The sequence below is a fragment of the Epinephelus lanceolatus genome, chromosome 11 (genome assembly GCF_041903045.1).
Source record: "Epinephelus lanceolatus isolate andai-2023 chromosome 11, ASM4190304v1, whole genome shotgun sequence".
NCBI lineage: Eukaryota > Metazoa > Chordata > Actinopteri > Perciformes > Serranidae > Epinephelus > Epinephelus lanceolatus.
Window position 1 is genome coordinate 19753529 of NC_135744.1, and position 25800 is coordinate 19779328.

Sequence of the window (25800 nt, forward strand, 5' to 3'; positions counted from 1 at the left end):
ATATATCATGTACCATTTACAAAAAACTTGCTGAAATTGTTCACCACAGTGACACAGGTACCGAGCAGCATTTATATGCACTCAAACAGTAGCTTATAATGACTTGTTGCAGCCTTATATTCAATATGGTTACATTATTCCATAAAATTTCCTATTTTTGAAGTGATATTTTTAATAGTGAAAGTATTATGCTCAAGATTATCCAACCTGTGTGCATATAACTGTACATGTTTGTTATGTTTACTCTAATTCTATTGTTTTACTCCACTGATGTATATAATGGAGTTCAATTTTCACACTTACAGCCTCGGCACATTTTAGTTTTTATAGCTTAAATACTAGTGTTAAACACGGTAGCCTACTTTATTTATTGTTTGATATTTACACACTTTTATTTCCTACTCTTATTCTTACTTCTTACATCGGAGCAGCTGCAACGAATCATAATCTCTCCTCGGGGATCAATAAAGTATTCCTGGTTCTGATATGATTTCCCGGAAATTACAACCACCAGGCTCATTTGTAGTTCTATATATTTGTCCACAAGGGGGCACACAACCTCCATCTGCCACACAATGCAACATGAGCAACAATGTGTTCAGTCTTACAGTTACTGTTTACCGTCCTGTTGTGCATTGCCTCTGTTGCAAATAGTATCAATCATTAGTTAAATTCTTCAGTATGCATTACTGAATATATGCACTCACCAGCCACTTTATTAGGTACACCTTGCCAGTACCAGGTTGGACCCCTTTTGCCTTCAGAACTGCTTTAATTCTTCGTCTTTGGTCCATATCGACCTGATACCATCACACAGTTGCTGCAGATTTGTCGGCTGCACATCCATGATGAGAATCTCCCGTTCCACCACATCCCAAAGGTGCTCTATTGGACTGAGATCTGGTGACTGTGGAGGCCATTGGAGTACAGTGAACTCATTGTCATGTTCAAGAAACCAGTTTGAGATGATGTGAGTTTGTGACATGGTGCGTTATCCTGCTGGAAGTAGCCATCAGAAGATGGGAACACTGTGGTCATAAAGGGATGGACACGGTCAGCAACAATACTCAGGTAGGCTGTGGTGTTTAAACCATGCTCAGTTGGTACTAAGAAAATCTCCCCCACACCATTACACCACCAGCACCAGCCTGAACTGTTGATACAAGGCAGGATGGATTCATGCTTTAGCCTCAGTTTCCTGTTGTTAGCTGACAGGAGTGGCACCTGGTGTGGTCTCCTGCTGCTGTAGCCCATCTGCTTCAAGGTTGGGCGCGTTGTTGGTTCAGAGATGGTCTTCTGCAGACCTTGGTTGTAACCAGTGGTTATTTGAGTTACTGTTGCCTTTCTATCATCTTGAACCAGCCTGGCCATTCTCCTCTGACCTCTGGCATCAACACTGGATATTTTCTTTTTGTCAGACCATCCTCTGTAAACCCTAGAGATGGTTGTGTGTGAAAATCCCAGTAGATCAGCAGTTTCTGAAACACTCAGACCAGCCCGTCTGGCACCGACAGCCATTTTGTGGCTGTTACATGCCTTTATAATCATGTAAAAAACAAAGACAGCACCCTTCTTCAGCCACAATCAGGAAAATTACAGCACACCACAGTATGTAGTAAAAATAATTTTATTGAAATATTTTACAAAAAAATACAAACTGTCACTTAAGCACAAATCACACAGCATGTGTAAGGTCCATGAACACACACAATAAATAGAATCATCACACAACACAAATGCAGCCTCGTTCGACATCAGAAAACAAATAAACAAAGAGTCAAGTTTAAGGGGAGGAGGCGAAGGTGTAACAGGTATGCTTACATCTCCAGTAAAATATAACGACACAACCAAATATCCAGGCAGCCTGAAATGTTCCTGCCAAGCAGAGGCGTGTTTCCACAGTATACAAAAAGACACAGCATTCAGAATTAAAACACAAATAAGAACATAAAAAGACTGAGTGACTTGCATTAAGGACCGGTAATCTGAAGAAGCTCAAACGCTCAAGCACACTGAATACATTTATCCAAATAAAACCAAGATAAAAGTTTAAAACAGAGCTAAAACTTTTAAGTTTAAACCCTAAAAGGGGTCAAATACATTTAATCTCTTACAAAGAGAACAAAAGCGATAGTGACAATGCTGAGTTTCTCTAAACATCAATCTGAATATAACCTCGTCTTTCCCCAGCTTATTATATTCAACAGCTCTGTGACCTCCGCTGAGGAAAACCAATATTCTTTTAGATATTTCCTATTTAATAAGGCTTCTGATTTATTTTCTTTCTTGCATAGGGTTCCCTTGAATAACAAATTAAACCAAAACTGCAGGCTGAACACACCGACTGTTAATAATACAGCTTTGTTCCGAAATCAGGGACCTCCAGAGGCACAGTAGACTACACTATCCCGTTTGTATTGCTGCGGCGTCAACTTATCTTTCACACGTCAATACAGGAGAGAGGGCGACAAAAGATAACACTGAACGAAAAATTAAAAAGATAAATAAAACAAATCATTTAAAAAACATACGGCGTGTCAAATAATTTCCACATCAACAACTTTAGAGTAAAAACCTCAAAGTAAATCACTACTACTCTTTACATCAGTGTGGTATTGCATCATCCTCTGCTAATGGAGTCAAATATGTGCAGTTTACACGTGAAACAGAACAAATACAGACTTTGGTTTGGCAGCTGGATTTCTTTTTTAATGTTTAAACCTCTCTTCTTCTTCTTCTGATAGCCCACGTTCAGTGTACAGCCATAACAGCTATACAGCAAACATCTCTGTACTGAATATTAAGTAAATCTCCCCAGCTACAATAATAATTACTATGAACCCAAAAGTTCAGTTCAAAACAAAACACCTATCGCTTAAAGCTGAGGGTGTATCGACGGATATTTCCACTTGGTGCTTGCCAACCAGCTGTTGCAAACTATTCATTCTTGGGCACTCCCAAAATAGTCATCACCCTCACAAACAAAAACCTGCACAGCTAGAACGGCCTTGTTAACTTTCACACTTTGATTTGTCTTGGTTGCAGAGATGCTTTAGGGTACTTTGGGGCGTTGTCTTGCACTTGCCCTTTTATTTTATTTTATTTTTTTTACTGTTGAATCTAGTTTTAATAAACTAGAAAGTCAAATTAGGGCAGTTTAAAGGTAAGTTAAAAACATCCATTTAAAGACATTATATTTCTGGTGTGCGGCTGCAAGTAAAAGCTGAAACCTCATGCGTGGTTTACATGAGAGCAGTAATCAAACACTACTGCTGGCAGTGCCTGATGGTATGAATATGATCGTCCAGATAATCTGCATCAAGTATTGTGCACCGAGCCACGTTATTTAACACTGTAACTCAACACTTTCTGCAGAGAAACATCAGATATACGTATGGAGGAATAAAAAAATAAAAAAATAAGCAGTGCTAAAACCCATATTCGACACAATAAGAAGGGAGGGAAAGAAGCTTAAAAAATGTATCTACAGAAAATAAAAACAATGAAAACTGAAATGTTTGACGGCAAACTAAAAAGAAAACAGCAACCCTTTCCTTGTTATGCAGACAAATGGTTTTCTGTCTGTGTTAAGGTAAAACTTAACTTGATGTTCTTTAAGGATCATGTCCAACAGGAGCATGTCGTTGTCATGTACCGGGAAATCTCTGCGCTCCAGTCCACCTTATATTAACATGCATCCTGGCTACATGAGATGGGTGGAATTCAGATCACATGCCACATCAGCACTTTGTTTTAAACTGCAAACCACCACTAATCCTTGCGTCACCACCGCAACCACGAGAACGGAGGCCTTGTCAACCCAGCCCTTAATGCTGCTGTGAAGCAGATCCGACAACTCAACGTCACCATAGTGTCGTAAAAGTCACTCAATGTACATAAAGGCTTTTTCGGGCCTCGCTGCAGACAGCACTTTGAAGTGTTTGTCAGCTTATTCCCAGCAGCGGAGACCGATAGCCCCGCCTTGCGCCTTCACTCCACGGGGCTGCCGCTGCTGTTGCTGTTGCTGCTGCTGGCCTTGACCCCGGCCCTGCTAATGTGCAGCCAGGGTAGCTTGGCACAGTTCTTGAAGAGCTGCTCGATAGCAATGTGGCGCACGTGCAGCTCTGACGCCAACGAGTCCTTCTCCTGCACGGCCACCGTCAGCTCCTCGAAGACCTCTGTGGAGAGAGAGACAGGGGCGAAGAGTCAGTGGCTTCGTTCACACAGAAGGTCAACACAAACAAATAAGATAAGGAAAATCTATAATTGATTACTGAGGGAGCAAAGATCGAAGACAACATGGCAAAACATGCATCTGCTTAAACAAAGAAAAACAAAATCTAACTTCAGTCAAGGATGTCAGTGTTATGTAGCCAAGGAACACTCATTTTGTGCACACACAATGTTTAAAAAATGAGACCCAAACTCCCTATGTAGATATTAACGACTCATTGTAAGGTACCGAAAACACAACTATTTTTATTTTCAAGTTTTTATACACTAAAGAAAACATACTTATTATATTGTGTTCCATTTCTGCCAGTATGTCCCCCTAAATCCTAAACACTGGACCTTCACACACATTTATGGCTATGGAAACATTTGTAATATAACAGTGCTGTGGATCATAAAATTTGTGCATGTGTGGAGGAGCAATAACCTCTCCATCTGTTTTGAGTAAAGTGAGAAAAATATGTGGAAGGGACTGTTGACTGTGTCGGCCAGGCACCCACTAGACTTCACTTCATCGGAGGACTCTTACATTAGCCCATGTCACTTCCCTCTTGACACTGACCAGAGATACAATTTGCTCAATTGATCATTAGCTACAGAAGAGTGATGAAAATACCAAGAACATTTAATAATAATTGAGTGTCAGTAAAAATGCCAAAACTCTCATGGCTGTTATAACCCTGCCACATCAGCCTCTCTGCTGTCCAGTGGGTGCTTGACCATGACATAAAACTGCTCAAGATGAGATGTGTGCAGCTGAGCCGTTACTTTGAGTAACACACAATAGGTCTGACTGATAAGGAATGGAGTAAACAGACAGGCAGGCTACACATGACTGAGCACACAGTGCTCAATTCAACACAGCTGGTCACATGGGAGAAGATGATGTGTTGACTAGAGAAGCCTTCCAGTGTATATCAGCCCCTGTGTTATTGAGTCTGGGTATGCTGTACATGAAAACGCTTTCTCACTAGTACAGCTTCTTCCTGAGGGCACAGAGAATCTAATATGGTAACACAGAAAATTGCCTAGAGTTGGTTCGTGTTCTCACGGCAGCATTTACAAGCGGACTAGATTAAATGCCTTGTGCGAGAAAGCTGCTCTTGATTGGTCAGAATTTCCATGAGGGAAAAATCCAGGAAGTAAAAAAAACGTTGAAGAAGAGTACACTTGCAAGATAAATGTGACACTTTCTAATGTCACAATGGAGGGACAACTACGCAGGTTGATTTTAGCGCTGCTCATCGTGGACTATATTGCTGTCATTGTTCATTTTAGTCAAACCATACAGTTTGAAAACGATGCGCGGCTCCAACTAGAAAACAATGTTTTGATGCATTGGATGTGCTGAATGTGCATATTAAGGCAGTACAGGAGGAGGTGCACATTAATAATCCTCCAGGACTGTAACATGCTCATGTTTAATCCAAACAATGTGTCATGTGACTGCAGCTGGTTGGAATTGAGGTTGGAATACGTTCTCACCACAAACGAACCGCAACAGAGTTCGTTTGTAAACAAACAGAGACCACCTGGTTGTTTTGGTGCAAACGAACTGGACTTAGGGGGCAAATGAACTTGAGTCCGATAGAACCGAACCAAACAGGGCAGGTGTGAAAGTATCCTTACTTTCGTCCACCACGTCTCCAACTTGAGGTGGTGTTCATGGGAATTCTCCCAGTGAGGAATTTTCCCGATTATTCCAACACCACATTAATGCAGAGTAAACACAGAACGCCAATAAAGAAACCCACTTACTTTGAATCTGCATCAGTAGCTGGGCATTCAGCTGATGAAGTTCGTCCAAACTCATTTCAGTCACTAAAAGAAAACACAAACAGTCTTAATTACAGAGTGTGAGAGGAACAGAATGTCACGGCAAATATACACAGCATCTGGCTGAGAAATGTTTCAGAAGCGTTTGTTCTTCAGACCCATTTTTAATATAGCTTTGAATGTTTTTTTGCTGTTCTGCAAGCATAAATGCTGCAGCTCATTTATCAGGCTGTACTTGAATATAACAACCTTTTGTTGCTTCTAACCTTTTCACCATCACTCATTTTAAATGTCAAAACAGCCAATCTCACAGCTCTGCTGGTCAAAATAGCATTCGTAAAGCCGTTGTCAGGTTTCATACTTGTTCTTTTATCTCACAAAGGAAGAAGAAAAAAATGTAGTAAGAACGACTATATTGTGAATTTGGCTGCATTAAAACATGGTGAAGGTGGTCACAGAGAGCAGAAGGGGACTCACTCACTGCTTTTCTCCTCCTTTCTTTCTGTCTCCAACTACAAACTAAAAAATAGTTTTGCGGTGTGTGTGTGTGTGTAGACAGTCAGAAATGAATAAATAGCATCATTAAAAATTTATTTTAAAGTCAATAGCAAATAAATACAGTCATTTATATACATTCAGAAGTGAATTTCATGCTTCAGAGATGCAAGCAGAAATAGACCTGTTGCATAAAGATAGCAGAGAGTGGAAAAGAGCTGTGTGTGAGACTCTCCACACACAGAGCCGATGGAAACGCGCACACACACATTGGCTAGACTGGCAACAGATGGTCTCCCACGGAAAATAACTTGTGTAACTTGTCTCAAACTGGGTGATGTGGCAAAGTATACATGCTGGGAACACATTTCTATGTAGTTTTTGAAGAGGAGTTCCTTTATCATGTTCATTTTTCTATTCTGAGCTATACCAGAAGGAATGTGTTACTTCTTCAAGGTGCTGCAGGACAACTCTGAGCTGTTCCAGGGCAGAACAAAGGGCCATTACTGCAACTCATACTACTGACCAGCTATTATCAAACCAGTAGAAAGACTGCAGTGTTTACATATTCATGTAGCCACCAAATTTGCAAAACTGTATTAGTTTCCTGTCAAACTGCAGGTTCAAGATATTCAAATACGTAAGTGTTGATGAGCTAATGTAGTTATGCACACAAATAAATGCAAACCGTGTACCTGTGAAGCGGCCGTCATCTTTCATTTAAAAGCACAGAATTTTAATTAGAGACCTTTACAAGGCTCTCTCACATTCCTGCAGTCTGTAGTCATAAGCAGCTTTAGCACTGACAAGACACGAGAAAGCCAAGGACACACTGTATCTCGAGGTTATAGGAAAATTAACTTCTCTCTGGAGTCATCATAGCAGAGAGGAAGATGAAGGACGGACCGAGAAAGAATGTATTTTCTGTTCCTCTGTTACTGTTATGTCTGCTGCCTTTCAACTAAGACGAGCTCTGAGGTTTTAAAAATTGCAGAGATCATGCTGAATGTTGGAGTGGAGACAGAAGAGGCAGAGAGTGCAGTTATCCACTTCTGTTGACATATTGTCTACAATATTCTGCATTCAAACAAAGACAAAAACATATAACCTACTGCTTTCAATTAAGCGATAGGCGAAAATGAACAAGCACGTCAATTTAGTGTCCCACATGTATCAGGTCAGCCAGGGTGCTGCTCACGCTGCCTGCTAGAGAAGTAATTGAATCGCACCTGGTAGTTAAACTTACTAAACGAGACAGAATGAACCTGCATGAATGAGCGAGGACCGAGACCTCCGCCAGCCAAGGCTAATGGTGCATTCAGATGCTCTTCGGACTGTCGTTCTTTCGACTTCGGTGTGTTCGCAAGCTTTAAGTTGTAATATGGAGGCAACATGGATACTACAAAGAAGATGCGTTGTATTTTTGCTCAGAGTGTTTAAACAACACCCTGATCACGAAGAGTTAAGAAAATGGATCAGGCGAGCCATGAAATATGATCAGGAGTTCATTTTTCAGATTGTTCCCACACACATAAATGCAGCACAAGGCTGTGGTGACTGGGACGTCTACGACTTGCCCCTTAAAGAACATCAGAAAGTTGGTCCCTGACATTTCTGTAACATTGTGTTGAGCTTACAAAGCCTACGTACTATGAGTGGGATGCTGAATCAATGCATTGAAATGAATATTTTATCCTTATTAATGTAAATGTACACATGATAACTGGTAATGCATCAAAGACAAGATGTGTGGGTCGGGTAGCACTAACTGATAAATGTGTATGTGCTTTAACAGAGTGTGATGGTGAAACGGACTCCATATTTTGCAAAGTGTCAAAACTCAAACGGTTCAATACATTTATGTTTCAACAAGGAACTAATACTGTGAGAAAAAACTGTCCGCCAATCACAACTTTAGCTACACACTGATTAAACTAAAGTTGCCTAAGTTAAAACTTAAATGTGCTCACATTCTTCTCTGCTGTGGCCCTGGTGCCTGTGCTGCGTCTGTCCGCCTCCTGACAATTGGCTCCGGCCGTGCAGACCTTTCCTGCCGTCACTGGACCAAACATCTGATTGTGACTCCTGCAGCAGACTCAGCTCCTCTGCCGTGTGGCACTCCAACATCCCCATGGTGTAATCACGCAGCCCTGTTGCTTTGCCCGCGTCCCAGCAGGGCGTGTAGCGGGGCACCTGGGCGTCCGACTGGGGCAGCAGCTTGCAGTCACTCTGCTGGCTGTAACACAGCAGCTTGGCCCCTCGTCTGCTAGGCCCGTTCGAGGAGACAGAGTCTTTGTTCTGGGCATACTGGATGATGCGGTTCAGTTTCTGGCTGAGGGCCAGCTTCATGCCCTCGTAGGCACTTCGGGAGACCTTGGAACGTGACAGCTTCTGGTTGGCAATGAGGTGGCATTTCTCAAAGCAGTCTCTGTGGCCGCGCAGGGACTTTGAGTGCAACAAGGTAGCAGAGGAGACACCTATATTCACATAGACAGAAAGCAATGAGTCAGCAGGTGCAACACAAGTGAAGGCTGCAGCCACATAAACAAAACAGTCAAAGTTATGAGAGCAAACACAGTGAAATCCAACATGCAGGGTTCCTTAACACCATAAAAATACATAACAAAAAGCAGTGGTTTCAACAGTTAGTGAGAAATACAGTACTGACCTATTGAACCTGCCACAGCAAATAAAAGTAAACCAGTATGAAAGCAGGCTAAAACTGGCAGATTGACCCATCGTGATCTCTCTGTGAAAGCTGCTTAGTGTGCAGTGGATTAGCCAGGGGAGCGTTGAGATAGCAGGGATAATAAATTAACACAGTCTCAATGCAAACACATAAAGCATATTTGGAATTTTTTTACTGGGCAACAGAAGGGAGGAAGTTGCACAGAGCTGTCTCTGTCCACATGACAAAAAAAAACTTCAGTTAATGGGCTGATGTTCTATATTTAAGACTACATTCCTTTAAAGTACCTCCACAGGGATATAAATCGATGCTTCATGGATCCAGTCCAAACAGGTCACACTGGAACGATTTTAGCACGCACAGAGGAAATCAACATGTATCATGTGGACCAAAATTAAAATAACCGGTGTAAAATGGGCCACAGCTTGGTAAACAAAGTGTAGCTGAAGGTGAACGAGAATGAGAGCAAAAACTGTGTGTGGAAGAGATAGCAGATGAGGCTAAAGTGACAGTGTGCTCCACGGGCGTTTGTGTGATGGCCTTCTTCTCACAGCCTACATTTCTCAGCAGACAGACGTACGTGTTGGAGCCTGAGGTGAGGAGATTAGTCACTGATGTCCATGTTGATTTAAAAGCTCACTTGGGTAGGTTTACCGCGCACGTCTCTCTCAGCAGACAGATGAGCACAGGAAACCACAGGGTATTACAACCACATCACATACACACACACATATGTTTGGGTTTCCTTTAACACAGGGCTGTGAAGGCCAAATCCTATAGGGTCAGTAACTGACAACCTGTAGCTGACAGGTCCTAAACAGTACAGGAAGTACTAAAAAAGTCTCAAAGATTCCATGATGATATGGCTGTAGTTTTACAAGCAATTTACTGAAAACAGACAGCTGCTCAATTAATTTCAATTCAGGCAAAAATATGAATAAAGTCAAAACAGAGGAGCCTCATAAACGTGTGTGCCAAATGAACAACTTTACTTCCATTCTGCATTTACTTGTCTAACTACTGCTTAGTGAGAAAACAAAACAGGCTGCAAACCACTTGAAACAGATCTTTCAAGAAACACTGCAAGCTGTACTTCCTACAAGCATCACTTCAGCAGGCTCACTAAAGTTATGTGAAGACCAGACATCATATGCTGACTGAAGTGTTGGGGAACTGTCACACATGAGCGAATGCAGGCGAGTGATCATCGCTTGACAGTGCCGGGTGTGATGCAAACAGAACGGAAGCTTGCTAGCTAATTCTAGCTAGCTTACTAATAAATACAGTGAAATTTTATGTTACTGGTACATTTTTCAACCTTTATGTTCCATGCCTCTCTCCTGACACACTGCCAGCCAGGCAGCATCTCTCATGTGGAGCAATTTGTATTTTTCATGGTGAATATTACATATTGTCAGCTGTGTAAGCACGATGAAGCATCAGCAGTTATGTGGGAGCTGGGCCAGAAGGCGAAGCTTCCGATTTACTGGTTCATCTACGTCCCAACCTTCACCTTCATGGTCATGAGCTCTGGGTAGTGACCGAAAGAGGATAGGATGAGGTCATGGATACAAGTGGTCAAAATGAGTTTCCTCCAAAAGATGGCTGGGCTCAGCCTTAGGGATAGAGTAAGGAGCTCGGACATCTGGAGGGAGCTCGGAGTAGAGCCGCTGCTCCTTCACGTCGAAAGGGGTCCACTGAGGTGGTTCGGGCATCTGATCAGGATGGCTCATGGGCACCTTCCGTTAGAGGTGTTCAGGGTACATCCCACTGGTAAGTGTTACTGGGGAGAGGAACGTTTGGGGTGCTTTGCTTGGCCTGCTGCCCCCGCGACCCGGTCCCGGATAAGCAGATGAAAATGTTTAGACACAGCAACGATTAAAGTTTCCTCACACATACTTCTTTGATATTGGTTAAAGCTGCCACTTCACCAGTCAGAGTTCACCAAAGCAAACCTTTGCTCTGAATGGAAGTGAATGGGAGAATATTCGCCAAAGTTAATTTTGTGCATGTGTGACTATGCCTATACTCTTTTAAGTGCATCACAATCTTTTAAAACACAGTATGTTGACAAAAAAAGAACAAATAATCTATTCTAGGCACAAATTTGCTCTAAGGACAACCGTATTGTGATAATTACTTCCAGTGTCATTTCCTTGTGTGTCTTTTGAAAGCTTGCTGTATGCCTGCAGGATCGAAGCCAATAGTCCATACATAATGTGGGACTGTCAGCATTACTGGATCTTATATACCTTAGTATACAGGAAGGTTTTAAACCATTACACAACCTGTGTGCACAGAGGGCTATTCTTAGCTTCTGCTTATCCGTGTCCTGACCTGAGTGCCTAGAACGACAGATCTTTACAATAGTAAAGTCTTGTGAGGAAACTGCAGTCTATATTAAGTATGTGAGTCATATGTGAGAGTATTGCCTACTGAATGGCCAATGAAGCTCCAGATGCTTTACTAATAGCTGCAGGAGCTTTCTGGCTATCAAACCACCATGTTATAATCCGATCAGTCTCAGTCTTTGGACTACCACAAAAACACACTGACTACCACTTGCCGAGCAGGAAAATCATTGGCCCACAACCAGGCCAGTGCACCACCAGCCAAAGACCTCACTCCACCTAAGCAGCTTAGCACTACTGTCTTTCATGGCTGCACACATAAGCACAGGCGCACACACACAGACTATTCACTGGAGATGAATCGACATTGTTCAGCTGTGACGGCAAGAGACATTAAGCACAACAACGCTGACGACCAACGGGCTTGTTTTTTCCTGCTCGTTTGTAGGGAATGAGTCAAGGTTAGTCTGTCATTCAGTGAGACAACCAACGGAGACAAAGCAAAGATACAGTCTTTGGTCTGATGTCAAACACCTGGTGTTATTCATAGTTTTCAGTTGTTCAAGAGAGCAAATATAAGTAATTATACACAAGTAGAATCGGTAGAGTCAAAGCCTGAATCAAGTCAGACATCAAGTGGTCAGGCTATTTAAACCAGGAAAAAATACTCTTTAAAAAAATTTCTTTGGTTTAAGCTTTTTTTTTTTTTTTTTGACAAGACAGTACTTGAGTGCAATACCTTTCATGATACAAGGGTTAGGATTCAATACTGTGATAAATTGTGATACTGTGAGCAGGGTGATATATTGTGATTTTTACAAAATCAAATTTTGGGAGTTAGCGGTGCACCCTAACTATGCCTGTTAAATTCATTTATCTTTACGCTGGTAATATGTTGTTACATTGGATTGAAGAGTCAAATGGCTGAAGAATGATCACAACAGTGATGTCTAGCGGTCGGGGGTTTAGACACAACAAAAAATTAACCACTTCCACAACTATTTGCATGTAAACAATTGATAGAGTATCAGAAAACAAAATATAATGACATTTAACTGTATCGTTCTTTTCTCTCTTACCCCTATTTGCAAAAGTAAAAAATTTAGTGTGACTCTGACTAAAAAAAATCATGTCAGACCCTGTCACACCAAGGTGACGGTCAGCAGTTTGTCAGTGGTCAATTTTATGGTGTGTCCCAAACCATTGGCCCTCGTCAACATTTTTTGGCCAATTCAGCATATTGAATCAGCCTCTGAGACATCAGAGCCCATTGGTGAAGGAACTCACTCTGATTGGCAGTTCAACAGAAGTGAGGAAAGTAAACAAATGACTTAAGTCAAAAGGGCATGAGATCAAAACAAACTTGTTACATCAGGTAAGATTATTTTTTAGCCATTCAGCTCTTTAGTAGAAAAGGTTCCCAAGTGTTTTTTTTATTGTTTGCTAGCGCACAGTAAATATAATTTGTTCTTTCAACATCAGGTTGTGTTGTTAATGTGCTAACTGGCTAACTAGCGTCTCAAATATGTCCTGTCGATCTTCTGGTTTCCCTTGAATGATAAATACAGACTACTGCTGCCTGCTGCTATGAAGAGTTATTTCCTCTCACACAAGTGCAAAATGTATGTGCTGGTTGGCCGTTGGCTGTAGTCCTTGCAATGTGTTCAAGTGCAACTTTTTGCCAGAGGCACAGGCAACTTGAGGTGACGCCACTAGTTCTTTGATGTTGGTTTGGTGTGTCTGCGCCTTTAGTCACAAGGAAAATCCAAGACTTTTGGTACAGACAAGTTTAGAAACTGGTTGAGCAGCACCAAATCTCAGAGGAAGAAATATGCCGGTTACATTCAGATCTCAATAGTAAAGTAACTAAGGGAAGACTTCCAGCATGACCACATAATAATCCTCAGGCTGATGACATCCCTGTGTTTATTCTGGTCCTGCTCTCTATTTAGTGGCTGCAGTTTTGACCACATTTAACTCAGACATCCGCTCTGGAAAGTTGCTCTTGTGGTTGCCGTCATGGAAAGAGAAGATCTCTGCCTTAAGTTTCTATGCATGCAGTTGTGCTCGTAGCCTTTATGCCTGCTTGCAGAGAATAATACAGACACAGTTATGTTTTACATTCAAGTGCAATGAACAGAGTGACACAATTTGTCCTGCCTGGAGCAACACTCTGCAAACTTCTGGTTTTGCTCTGAACAGTATGTGTAGCAAAGACACTCAAGCCTTGACACCCTTCTGCGGTTAAAGTATTGGGACATGTGGGACAGAGGTCATTGGTGGCAAGGTGTCGAACACAGCTGCATGGCACAGCTCAGAAGAACGTGCTGTCAGCAGCTGCACATTCCAACTGGGACACCAACATCGAGCTCACATGACGAAAACACTGAACTCAAACCACCTGTTAACCACCGCGGATCTTCAACAACAGCACCTAACGACTAGCTGCCATTAAACAGTTACAGGAAACCACACTTATCAAACTGAAGCACAATACCTATACCACACTGCTTCAGCCTGGAAATCACCTGACGATTACTGAAACCAACAAATACTAGACACTGCTTACACATAACAACTTAGAGACATTCATCCATCAGCTATTTGCCTTGTCTCATATGTGAGTTGAACAATTTGCACAGAAAATGTAAAGAAAAGTCAAATTTGGGTGAAGGCAATTTGGCTGGAGGAAGAGACACAGTAAATACACACTCTTGAGACCAAGTTTTTGTAATTATTTTTCACACTCACAAAATCTTTTATGTGTATATTTGATATTTGAAACAAGTCCTGTAATTATAGAGCTCTCTATTTATCTACATATTGTTCATTTCCCAGTGCATCATTGGATTAACCAAATTAGAATGAAAGGATATTTACAAATTAGTAAAAATGACAACAAAAGTCAAGGATTATATAATGACAGATTTAGCAGCACAGCAAGACGACATCTGATTGATCTAAAAAATTTAATTATAATAAATCTGGCTAATCCTGTCATAATAACATAATTAATACTTTCATTATGGCAATCATCTTTTTGGGAATGCAAGTAAAACATCACAGCCATTCGTGAATAACTGTGGGGAACAAAAATGATTTCTACAGTGTTTAAATACTCACAAATGTATGTGGCTTTTAAACCTGAAAATAAATCTGTAGGGCACATTATGAGTTTGAATAACAGGAAAGCCCTACTGACCTTGAGATGCTGTTTATAACTGTGTACAGTAAAGTTAATGGCAATTATTCTTTCCAAACACAATGATGTAAATAGGTCTGTCAGGATAACTACTTTTCTTGGATGACATACTGGCCCAGAATTAATTGTAATAGCCATCAAGTAAATGCCACTGATATAAAGGACAATATAACAGCATAATAATGCAAGTACACCCGTTCAAAGCGCAATTATCTTTTAATTTTTAAGAATATTCGGACATTGGACTCTGAAATGTTTGAAATGTATTCAATATAGCTTTCAAAAAAGTGATCCAAACCTTTTCATATGTTGAAGGAAGTGCATATAAAATGATGCTACCTTTATAGAAGTAGCCCCAAAACACTTAGTTTGAGACTTATTACAAAAGTTGGCCAACAAAAACCAAACCAAGCGTTGCCTTGAGCTCACAGACAAGCTTAACAAAGCTCATAGAACATCCTAGTTACCTCCATAACCCAGCCTGTGTGCCGGTTAGCTCCCAGGGATAGACGGCCTGGGAGCCGGGTTGTTTGACGGTGGATTTAAGGAGTAGGGGATGAAGTTGTTGGAGGGTATACCTACAAACACTGGATGTTTTGGCTCGTTGCCAGGGGTTGGCAAGCTAACGACTACCAGGACTGTGCCTAGTCCACTCCAAAGGTGCAGCTGCAGGCTACCGGTAAGCTACTCTGTGTCATCTTTGAAGTGTTGTGTTATTTTTATTCGGTCTTGCGCGACTAGGCAAGGGTGGAGAGAATCAGTGTCCAAGTCTAAAAATATGGCCAGGAAAGCCCTGCTGTTTATTCTGGCATCAGGTTGGCTACAAAGTTGGTGATATGTGAACATGCGTGCATGTAGCCTAGGCTCAAGGACATGTCCATATATATATATCATATGGTAAGTCAATAACATAATCATTGTGACAGGCCTAAATGTAAACTGTATTTTTTAAAGTCAAATCTCAAACTTGGAAGATGCTGCAAGTGAACATTAAAGAGTTAGAAAACCTGTTATGATGGCTTGGAGTTTAGGACACTTTGCATAAGAGCTGCAGGCTGTTAGAATTATGCGAAAAGTCTATTAAAATGCAAACTGCCCGCTATAAAATAAGCCAACAAATATCCAGTATTAGAGGTCACACTTTTCTGCAAACTGCATCACCAGTTAAATAAAACAGATTTCAGTCAGTCACACATTAAACCAGAAACAAGATGTTGATTATTCATTGAGGCTACCATGTCCTGCAGGGTAGATACTATGAAACCTCTAGTAAACTGATAGTGTAACTGAGATGCATGGCTACCTTTGCTGTGGCTGCTGTCTGACATGAACATCCTTAATGTACATTACCTCAAGGTGGCAGAGGATAATTGTCTTTCTGGAAGTAGCTGCAGACATTGGTATCACAGTCACATTATGTGAATAAGTTAGTTTAGAACTCAATAAAGAAGCAACCCCATGAGACTGTTTATTTATACTTGCAGGGCTAATGAGGACAATAAACTTTGAAAGGGGGCTATCTATTCCAGTCAATGACAGATTCACATGGAGACTAGCCCATTATTCGTAAAGCATTATGGTGCTAAATTAGAGGGCTCAGAAAGGTACAGTAGTGTGCAGTAGGTTCAGCAAATCTGTGGACCCCCACTGTGTTCAAACATAAAGCTACCACAGGCAGCAACATAATTAGGGCTCTCTCTCTCTCTCCATCCCAGGGTGAAGAGTTCACCCACAATGAATGAGCTGTTTATAGGAGCTACAATAGCCCCTGTAGAGCAGTAACCATTATCTGCACCAACTGCATCATTCCAGCCTCTCCTTGTTGGAATTTTCTGTTTTTCTAACTCCAAACCCAGCTGGTTGTGCTACCACAGTGCTCAGCAAAAATTCCATCTGTATTATGTAAGCAGCTGAAGGAATGAAGGTGCTGGGCTTCAGCTGAACCTGGCAGCTAAGCAGACATCTTGTCTGACAAGGAGCCAGAGAAGACCAAAAGACTGTGTGTGTGTGTGTGTGTGTGTGTGTGTGTGAGTGTGAGTGTGAGAGAGAGAAAGGTCTGAGGTTACAATTCTCATTCAGTCTATTAACTAGTGTCACATCTCTTAGGTGTTTAACAACACAGCTTGTCACATCCAATAAAGCCACTTCACAGAGCCCTGCCTGGTTTTAATTGTGCTACACTGAGCAATCTGATCCAACTAGTAAAGTCTGATGAATATGTGATACTGTTACTGATACCAATCAGCCACCCAAACCCAACCTGCACACTGCCAGCTTTCTGCATTATCGTAGCAAAATTGTCAGGACTGAGGACTGCGATAAGGACAGAGACACAAGGACTGTGCGTCACAACATGAGTGTGTGTGCTTGAGAGAAACAGTGACAGAGAGAGGGGAGGAGAAGTTGGACTACTGCACGCAATGTTTCTCTAAGTTATTAATAACTAACTCAGGACACTGCTTTGTCACTTTTTGACTCGTTTGCTGCAGCCCTTCATATTTATACACCAGAGAACTAAAAAATAATAACAAAAACAGCAGCTCAATGGATGTGACTGGATACTGATCGGTGATGGTGGCAAATGTTCACGATGGAAGCCACAAACCTGGTCCCTACAAGAAGTACCACTTCACCTATCTGGCAGCCTACAGTCAGGGTGGATAAATCAGAATTGTTAATTTTTAAGCAAGCAATTAAGGGCATTTTGGAGGAAGACTGACAGCCCTACCACAGATTGATATTAAATGGAAGAAGGAAAAGATATCTGTCGGTTGAGATTGGTTGTTGTGATGACGACATGTGGTGCGCGCTGCTGTGTTCCAAAAGTAGACCTCGGTTTATCTCAGGGCGCGGCCCGAAATATAGGCACTTGGGCATCATTATTGTAGGCCTTAAGAAATTTTTACATTCTCCAACTGTAAAAATGTGCCGCCTATGCACTAAAAACCAGCACAACTAAATGTGTGTCATATATCTGCAGCCTGGCACCTTTTCCCCTAAATTTTGCCAAACCCCAACAGCAGTGGCTAGCCTTGAGTCTCCCAAGCTAGGCTAGCAACGGGCTCCAAATCCATAAAAGTCCCAGAGGAAAATACAGAATTTTATAGCGGGTGGACAGATTCGTTTCGACAGTCTGAATACTTATAAGTGAGAGAGCTAAAACCTTAAGCTAAAATGTGCCAGCTAACTTGTTGTATGTTTTGTTGACATACAAACTTTATTGGTGCTTTCACTGACATGAGTATAAATAAAAAAATAGCCCATGTATTATTCCTTTAATATGACATTTGCACAAAATGTCTGATTGCAAACTATCTTCTCTTATTTGAAGGACTTACCTGACCTTAAATAAAAAATGTCATATAATGTGCACATTCTGATTAGAGGTCTTTTTCAGTTATACAGTTTCTAAACTACTACTGTGCCTCCTCGGCTGGCTGGGAGGTCTGGCATTCTTGGCAACCTTACAGAGCCACTATCTTATAATCTTTGGTATCACAGGCATTATGGGGGTTGGGGTGTGGTGTCAGGTTACTCTGAGCGGGCATAAAGAAGACATGGTTATGAAAATTTCTCTAAAATAGACCGATTCCTTCAGCGTGAAACAGCGACATCACTTCCAAAGAAGATTATCAATAACTGTAGACTGGCTGAACTGGCAACTGCAGTAGCTCTCTAGTTTTCTGCTGTTCAGTGTTGATGCTCAAGGCTGTGTAACCATGTGTAGTGCACCACTAAGAAAGTGCAGTAAGCAAAAAGCAAAGAAAGGTCTGGAAGTAAGAAATGCCCAGTTAGGCTGAGGTTGAGCAATATATAAATAGACACAATTTCTATTCAGTACTTTCTGATGGAACCAGCACACACAGGCCAAAGCAGTTTCCTCGGGAAACAACCACTTGGAGCAACAACAAAAGCTACTCTTCCTGAACATTCATCCTGCGCCGAAACTGCACTCAACACTTTTACCACCAACAGCCTTCACATATACGTCTGCACCTGGTGGCACTGTGGACTGAAGCTTCGATGATAAACAACTCTGCATCCTGTCAACACAAGCAACTTGCTCCAATCTCACACATACTGAGTGAAATATTTTGGAATCGGAGGATGACAAATAGGTTTATTACTTGTTGGTCTTGCTCGAATACTTAAATATAAGCAGTTAAGTCACAATGGGCCTGCTCTCTGCTGTGACAAGGCTACACCTTTGCAGTGGCCAGTTGTTGGTGAGCATCACAGCACCAACAATTTTTCCAAATGATTTCAAAAATAAAATTTTTGACTTACGAAGGGACACTCCGCAGATAACAGTTCTAACATATAGTGTTTTTGTGCATCTGGAGGAGACAAAGTTTGAAAAAAATAATGCTTAAAACCTCTTTCTAACATACAGTGAGTGAGCTAACTCTGGCCAATAGAGCGCGAAATATTGTCCAGAAATACCATGAGGAACAACAACATTCAGGGAGCCTGATCGAGCCTCAGGTATGGCTTGCTGTTGCTGTAAAAATTGGTTGGTGCACAAAACTTCACAAAAACAGAGCCAGGGCGAGAGGTTTTTCAAGCAAGTGACACATGACTTAGCCTGTTCAACGAAGCATAGAGCAGGTTGAGACATCTTCACTGGGGAAAAACTGAAGCAATCTGATTTTGCTCATTTGCATCGCATCAAATTAGGATGAGGTGTTAAGATGAGACAAAACGTCAAATGATTTTTTAATGTGGTGCGATTACATAAATGTCAAGGCAAAGACACAAACAGACGGTAATTCATGCCAGGCAACGCAAATACATGTCCTTGCGAGACACATTATGTCACAAAAGTTCGGAGATGGCTTGGAGAAAAGTGAGTGAAGCCACAGGACTACATGTTAAGTTCTACTGAAAGACACTTTTGAACTGCAGTATGGGAAAAGTAGGACCCAGCGTTTTCAGAGCTTATCCCATACAAGCGATTTAAAACAGCATATTGTAGAAATTCTCTAGGGATATGACATATTCCTGAACAACTGTAATAAATTTACTTGATAATTTTGTTCAAACTCAGTTCATTTGGAGGGTAATAAATACAGAACTTTACACATTACACAACTGTGATTCATACATCCCAATACACTGTTGTTATATTCTATTTAAACAACACCCAATTCTGCTTTTATTGCTTCTACTAAATATTCATAACCAGTGCATAGCAAGAAGGCAATGAATATTTAGTAGCAGCAATCCACCCTTGAGATAGCATGATATGGCTTAGAACAGAAAGGCACTGGGAGGGTGTGTTTGTGTGTGTAACGGGAGATGAGGACCATTTCTCTCCCCTCCATTTTTTTTTTTTTTTACACACTCTGTTCGCATGTGTGGACTTGTGTTCTCGTCTCCTTTAACAAAGGATGGCATGGGATGAATGCGCACAGTGGCTATCAAGTCTACATGAGCAGTCAGCGGGCACATGGCTGGGCCTTCCAATCAGCCATGCCTAACGTCGCCACATGCAGCCTGGCAAGCTCCCCCTCCCACCAATGAAACGCTCAGCTGCATCAGAAACACGTGCTCGTCTGCAAGCCCCCCTCTTCTCCCTCAGACCCAATTGTTACGTAACAGCCATTGCCACACACAGGCTACGTCAAAATCTGGTACCCCAGAAGCACATAATGGTAGTGAGGCAGTTAATGAAGTCTTAACTAACACAACCAGTGCCGAGGCTTAGGGAACACACTTACGTAAATGCTCCACCAGCTGACTCTTTCCTACCTGAACATAGCATCTTGGCTGAAACACTAAATGGAGCGAGCAAGGACACTCCAACTGAGCCAGACAAAGAAACCCTAGCCTCTGTCAAATGTCATCAGATCAAAGTTTTTCCTTTGAAGACATTCATGTGTCTGAATGGGATTCTTGTGAATTAAAAGGATAAACATAAAATTGACCCTGAAAAAACTGTGTTTAGTTTTCAAAAATGCAGCAGTACTAAGGCTGGACCCAAACACCCAGCTATTTGTACTACCTGTTCATTGGGTAGGTATTCAGCTTTCAATGTTAGGATTTTGTCAGGCCTCAAATTTGGAGCCTATTATCATCAGCATTCAGTTTTTCCCACAATATTAGACTCTATTTCTGGTGGGTGGTAGCTGACTGGGAGGTGCCCAGCAACAGGGGGTCTGATCCCAGACTGCCCCTCCTATCCCCGGGATCAGGGAGCTTTCTGTTGCTGCTGTTACGCAGATGCAGTTAAACCCCTAAACAGTTTGCCCTGTCACTGTCGCCCCTTTTACAGGGTCTCTTCATTGCAGGAATTTAACGCTATTCTGCCGTTTCACCTTTCAGTATAAAAGGTGCAATCACAGAGTGGGGGGGGGGGGGGGGGGGCAGAGTTGTCTCGCCCTTAAGCCAACATCGGCGGTATAACAGCACCATAAACAACCTCTGTACAAAAGGGACAGCCGGCAGGACAGGATCATGGGCGGAAGAGTGTGACGTTATAATGATGTTATGCGTGTGACCCACCGCGGGAGATTTATAAATATTTAATAGCAGTTAGCAGCTAACTCAAAGAAGAAAAGCGGCTGAAAATGTCCCCAAACCAGGGAAACAATGATGTTTTGGAAGCTCCTTACCCTCTAAGCAGAGGATGAGATCAGCCGTATTAGCGATATACGTAAATAGTAAAATCTAATTATTGGCTGTGGATTATTACCAAAGCTCTGGAGCCCCAAAAATTGTATTTAGCGCGGCCCTAGTATGCACAGCGTTCAGCTGCTGAGAGAAAATGTGTTAACAAGTGGATCCAAGTAGTGCTACATGCTACATATTACACTGATCAACTGTCTACTAAGGCTGTTTGTTTTTAATAAGTGCAAAGTCTTATAATATCAGTTATAATTAGGCCTCTGACATTACTGTACACACTGAACTGTACATGCCAGCAAACCCAGGCTGCATCCTTCTACTATATTTAGATTATTTTCCTGCTGAATGAGAATTAATGAGCTCGCAAGCACTTACTAACACAACTTTAGGTTAAGTATTATCCTAACAGTGCCTGTATGAGACTGAAGACTCTTTTACAGCAGAGAAAGAGCAGAGTGATTAATCAATACCCCCACAGTCAGTTGTAGTTGTAGTTGTAGTCAGTTGTACCATGACAGAATAGACCTATAAATCTTTCGTGCATATGCATTTCCTTCCCCTGTCAACGGAATAATATACCATGCTGGAGTCGGCTATATGGCGCCATTTTACAAACCATACACAATCTATGCAGATGTAAGTGCAGACACTTCTTGCAGAACAGAGGATCTATGAGACGAGAGCCGAATGAGAGGCATACCTAATCCCTTCTGATTCCTCATTCTTCTTCAAATAGGCCACTCATTAATTAAGAGATGAAAAAACTTCAAACACATGCTCTTGAGTTAGAGTGGCACATCAAACGGGAGAATCACAGTGGCCTGCTTCAGAGAGGGCTTTGGTCCTGCAGGCCCATTACCCTGCACATATGTCTTTTACATTGTTCCTGGAGAGGATAAAAGAAGTGTTTGTGGAGGCCAATCATATGAGACATCCGCAAATCTGAAAGGTTCTGAGGCTGTGTTACAGCTCTTGGCGCAAATGCATATTTGCTATGATGGGAACTGATGATCAAAAAGAATCTGGATGTTTCTGCAAATGTGATTTATTGTGTGATCCAAATGCTGGAGACTCTTGGTAGTGAAGACTAGTGCTGATCTGAATCCCATCAGATAGATATCATTGAGTGTATGTGTGTTCATAAGTTAAAAAGAATGAAGAGGTCACTCTGTGGTTAAAAATAAAATAAAATCCTTAAGGAGCTACACTCAACACTGTAGCTTGAAAGTTGCTTTGAAACATTAGCTTGCACAAACATATTAGCTCTATGTGAAGAGGTCTATTTTCCCTTGACATCTCTTTGTTTGCTCTTCATTCTTGAGAGTAAACAAGCAGTGTGTGCCCCCAGTCTCATTTCTTACCTTCAATGCTGAGTTCAAAGCACACATGGCAGAAAGACATGGTCCCCGTTTCTGTCTCTAGTTTGCAGACACTGCAGATATTGTCATCATTCAGATCGATGTTCACAAACTGCTCCTCTTCGTTCATTGTGCTTCTGGGGAAAAAACAACCGGTGAAAATGAGCACATGGCTAAATACCAGACGCTTGCACAACCACCAAGTTCTTTTTTGCTAATTAGGTCATATTTCCAAATAAACTTATTAAAAATGCATTTTTGGTAGAGTCAGTGGGGGGAATATTTTCTAGTCCACACTGTTTTTGGTACAGAATACAGCAAAAGAGGCAGTGTCCTTATTCACATGGTTTTAATCGGTCATATCGTCAATAAATTACCACACAAGCTGATTAAAAATGGTACAGCTAATTCATGACACAGCAGATTAAACAGGACAGTCTCTCTTTTGTCACTGTGCCAACATGCTATTGGATCCCATGGTGTTAAACACAATCTGATGTCATCCCCACACAAAAACAATGATCCAAACATTTGCAAGCACATCTAGGACTGGGTCTCGTTTAAAAAAATGACAATGCTAATGCCAACATCAGTATCTTTAAAATGAAATCGATACCAAAAGTACTACTTCAAAAGTTCTACTTCATTTGACAACCGTCATATGAATGGAAACACAAAATGTCAGCATAGTTTTGAATGTTTCGGTGCTATCCCGGCATGCTGAACTGCCAACTCTGTCTAAAACACCATGCTTGATTTCACCACACAACAGACTGTACAGGTTGTAGCTGCTGCGGTAGTGGGCCAAATACACATCACATTACATTGAAGAACACTTGTACTGATTGACTACGAGCAAATCTGTACAAATGGTTATTTTTTCCCTGATCTGGGCACAAAAAGGATCAAATGAAGGTATCGTTTGACTGGAGAAGTTTCGCTACTGCTTGGCACTGAGTAATTTTGGATGCTACTTTAAAAGACATCAAATGACAATACCTAAGCCCTAGTCATATTTTAAAATGACAGTTATCGCTATGGGAAAACACATTTCAAGACTGGACTCACATTTATAATTGGTAAGTATAATGCTTTTTGTTTATGTAAGGTGACAAAAGGAGGGATGAACTTCAGTTCAGTGGAGCAAAAAGCAAAATTACTGCTGTGTGCATCTAGATTCTGGGTTTATAGTACATAAACTACCCGATGCCCAAAACTGTCATATTATTTAAAACTACATCATTGATTGGGAACACAATTGGTCAGCTGTAAAACATCCATAAACTAGAAAAAAGCCTGAACTGCCAGAAAGCAGAAGGAACTACAAAAGAAAAGTAAACGTCTTTCCCCACAAAACATTTAGTAACGTTAGTGTGGAAATATAGCATCGCAAGAGATCATGTAGTTCTATATATAGATCTATATAGATGTATCATTCTTATTGTCTGTATCAAGGGTACGTACAGTTTGGCAGGCAAGCATTTAAGTCTGCAGCTCCTTATATAGTGGAATCTTCTGCAGACAGATTTAAAGCTGTAATCTTTGGTTCCTCTCAGTCGTTTGACACGGTTGCAGGATTTTTGTACACAATCTTCTTTATGCCAATGTCACGGTGGATCTTAGCTAGTCGTTGTAATCATGTGTACTTTTTTGTGTGTTTAATATTAGTTGTTTTAGAGCTGTTTTTATTCTGCATTTTTGTTCTGTGTTCTCCGTCTTATACTGCTGCCTGAGAGATTTTAATCTCTAGAGGTTTTTCTGGTTAAATAAAGGTTAAAAAGAAATAAAATTGTGCAACCACTAACCAGATTATGCAAAGCTACAATTTATCATAGATATCTGAACTGTTTTAATTATATTTGAGGAACTGGGAACCTGAGTAAGTCTCATGTTTCTCCTAAAAATTCAACTTGTCCTACTTTATCAATCACATGATAAAGAAAGTATTCAAGGCTGCTGATATCCTTTGGGGGAATATTACCACCATGACAGCTATGAGGACAAATCTCTGCCACAAAATCAAAAGCAAAACAGACAGATTTGTTTAGAGAAAGACATTTCTATGTGCAGCTAGGTTTCACACTGTCTTGTGACATGCCACAGATGATAATGTGAAGGATGCTACAGGTCATGAGCGCTGGTGTCTAACAGTTGAGTCATATTGGGAGCTGTGGCTGTCTGTTGTTTTTGATAACCCGAAAATGGAAACATTGGACAGCTGTTTAACTGTACTGGGGTTACATTATGTCAAGGAACTTTCGGTGCACCAAATACAGGAAATTCAAGTTAAAACATAGTACCAGGACTTAGCTAGTGTTACATTAGTGGACATTTAACGGTGTTTCAAAGGAGCAGCCAGTGGTAGCAAAAACGGGGCTCGACGTTAATTTGAACTTTTCACTTTGTTGAATTGACAAACACAGTTAACCACCGCCATGACGTATTTTTCCTCATTGTCAGTACTTTAAATAATTATGATTATAATTCGGCTACAAACATACGTCACTAACCCGACTGTTTACACACGTACCGTTAAACAAATACCTGCTAACAAGAAGTTAAGCTAGCAGCAGCAGCAGCAGCAGCAGCACACTGGCATCCTCCGAGTACTCTGCTCTGCCTGATTCGTGACCGTTATTTGACGTTGTTAAACAGCGAGGTATCCGACAAAAACGAAGGTGCCGCCGGTATTTTCGGTACACCACTTTTGTGAAACTCACCTTTGTGTTGAAGAGTGTCTGCGGACAGCTATTCCTTTACGTGTGGACCCCTCTTTCGGTTCTCCTTTGACTCCGCGAGGACACAAACATCAGCGCGTCACGGCAAATCCACAGCAGCTACAGGAACCTCTCTCCCCTCTTGGCGGAATGAACCACTACTTTATAAGAGGGGGGACAATAATCAGCAGCGGTTTAATTATCGACGACTTTGCTCGTAGTTAAAAAACAAACAACACGTTTAAATTCCTCATTAAACATACACATGAAATTGCTTCATTGAAACAGAAAAGTTTCACGACACAACCGTCCCTAACAGCAGTAGCAGTGTCCACACCCCTACGGTTGGATC

The 25800-nt window shown here is 41.4% G+C and overlaps 1 protein-coding gene across 2 annotated transcripts; it reads right to left on the minus strand.

Annotated features, from left to right (window-relative positions):
* Positions 1-1611: 1611 nt before the first annotated feature.
* c11h21orf91 (chromosome 11 C21orf91 homolog) lies at positions 1612-25584 on the minus strand. 2 transcript variants are annotated; one of them, XM_033651643.2, is made up of 5 exons: positions 25452-25584; positions 22735-22868; positions 8475-8981; positions 5992-6054; positions 1612-4178 (listed from the first exon to the last, which is right to left on the minus strand). In XM_033651643.2, exons 2-5 carry the CDS (start codon positions 22859-22861, stop codon positions 3991-3993), a joined length of 885 nt encoding a protein of 294 aa, XP_033507534.1. In that variant the 5' UTR covers positions 22862-22868; positions 25452-25584; the 3' UTR covers positions 1612-3990. The 2 variants fall into 2 exon arrangements, with proteins under 2 accessions (XP_033507534.1, XP_033507540.1); XM_033651649.2 differs by having other exon boundaries at positions 22735-22865; positions 25452-25571.
* Positions 25585-25800: the final 216 nt, after the last annotated feature.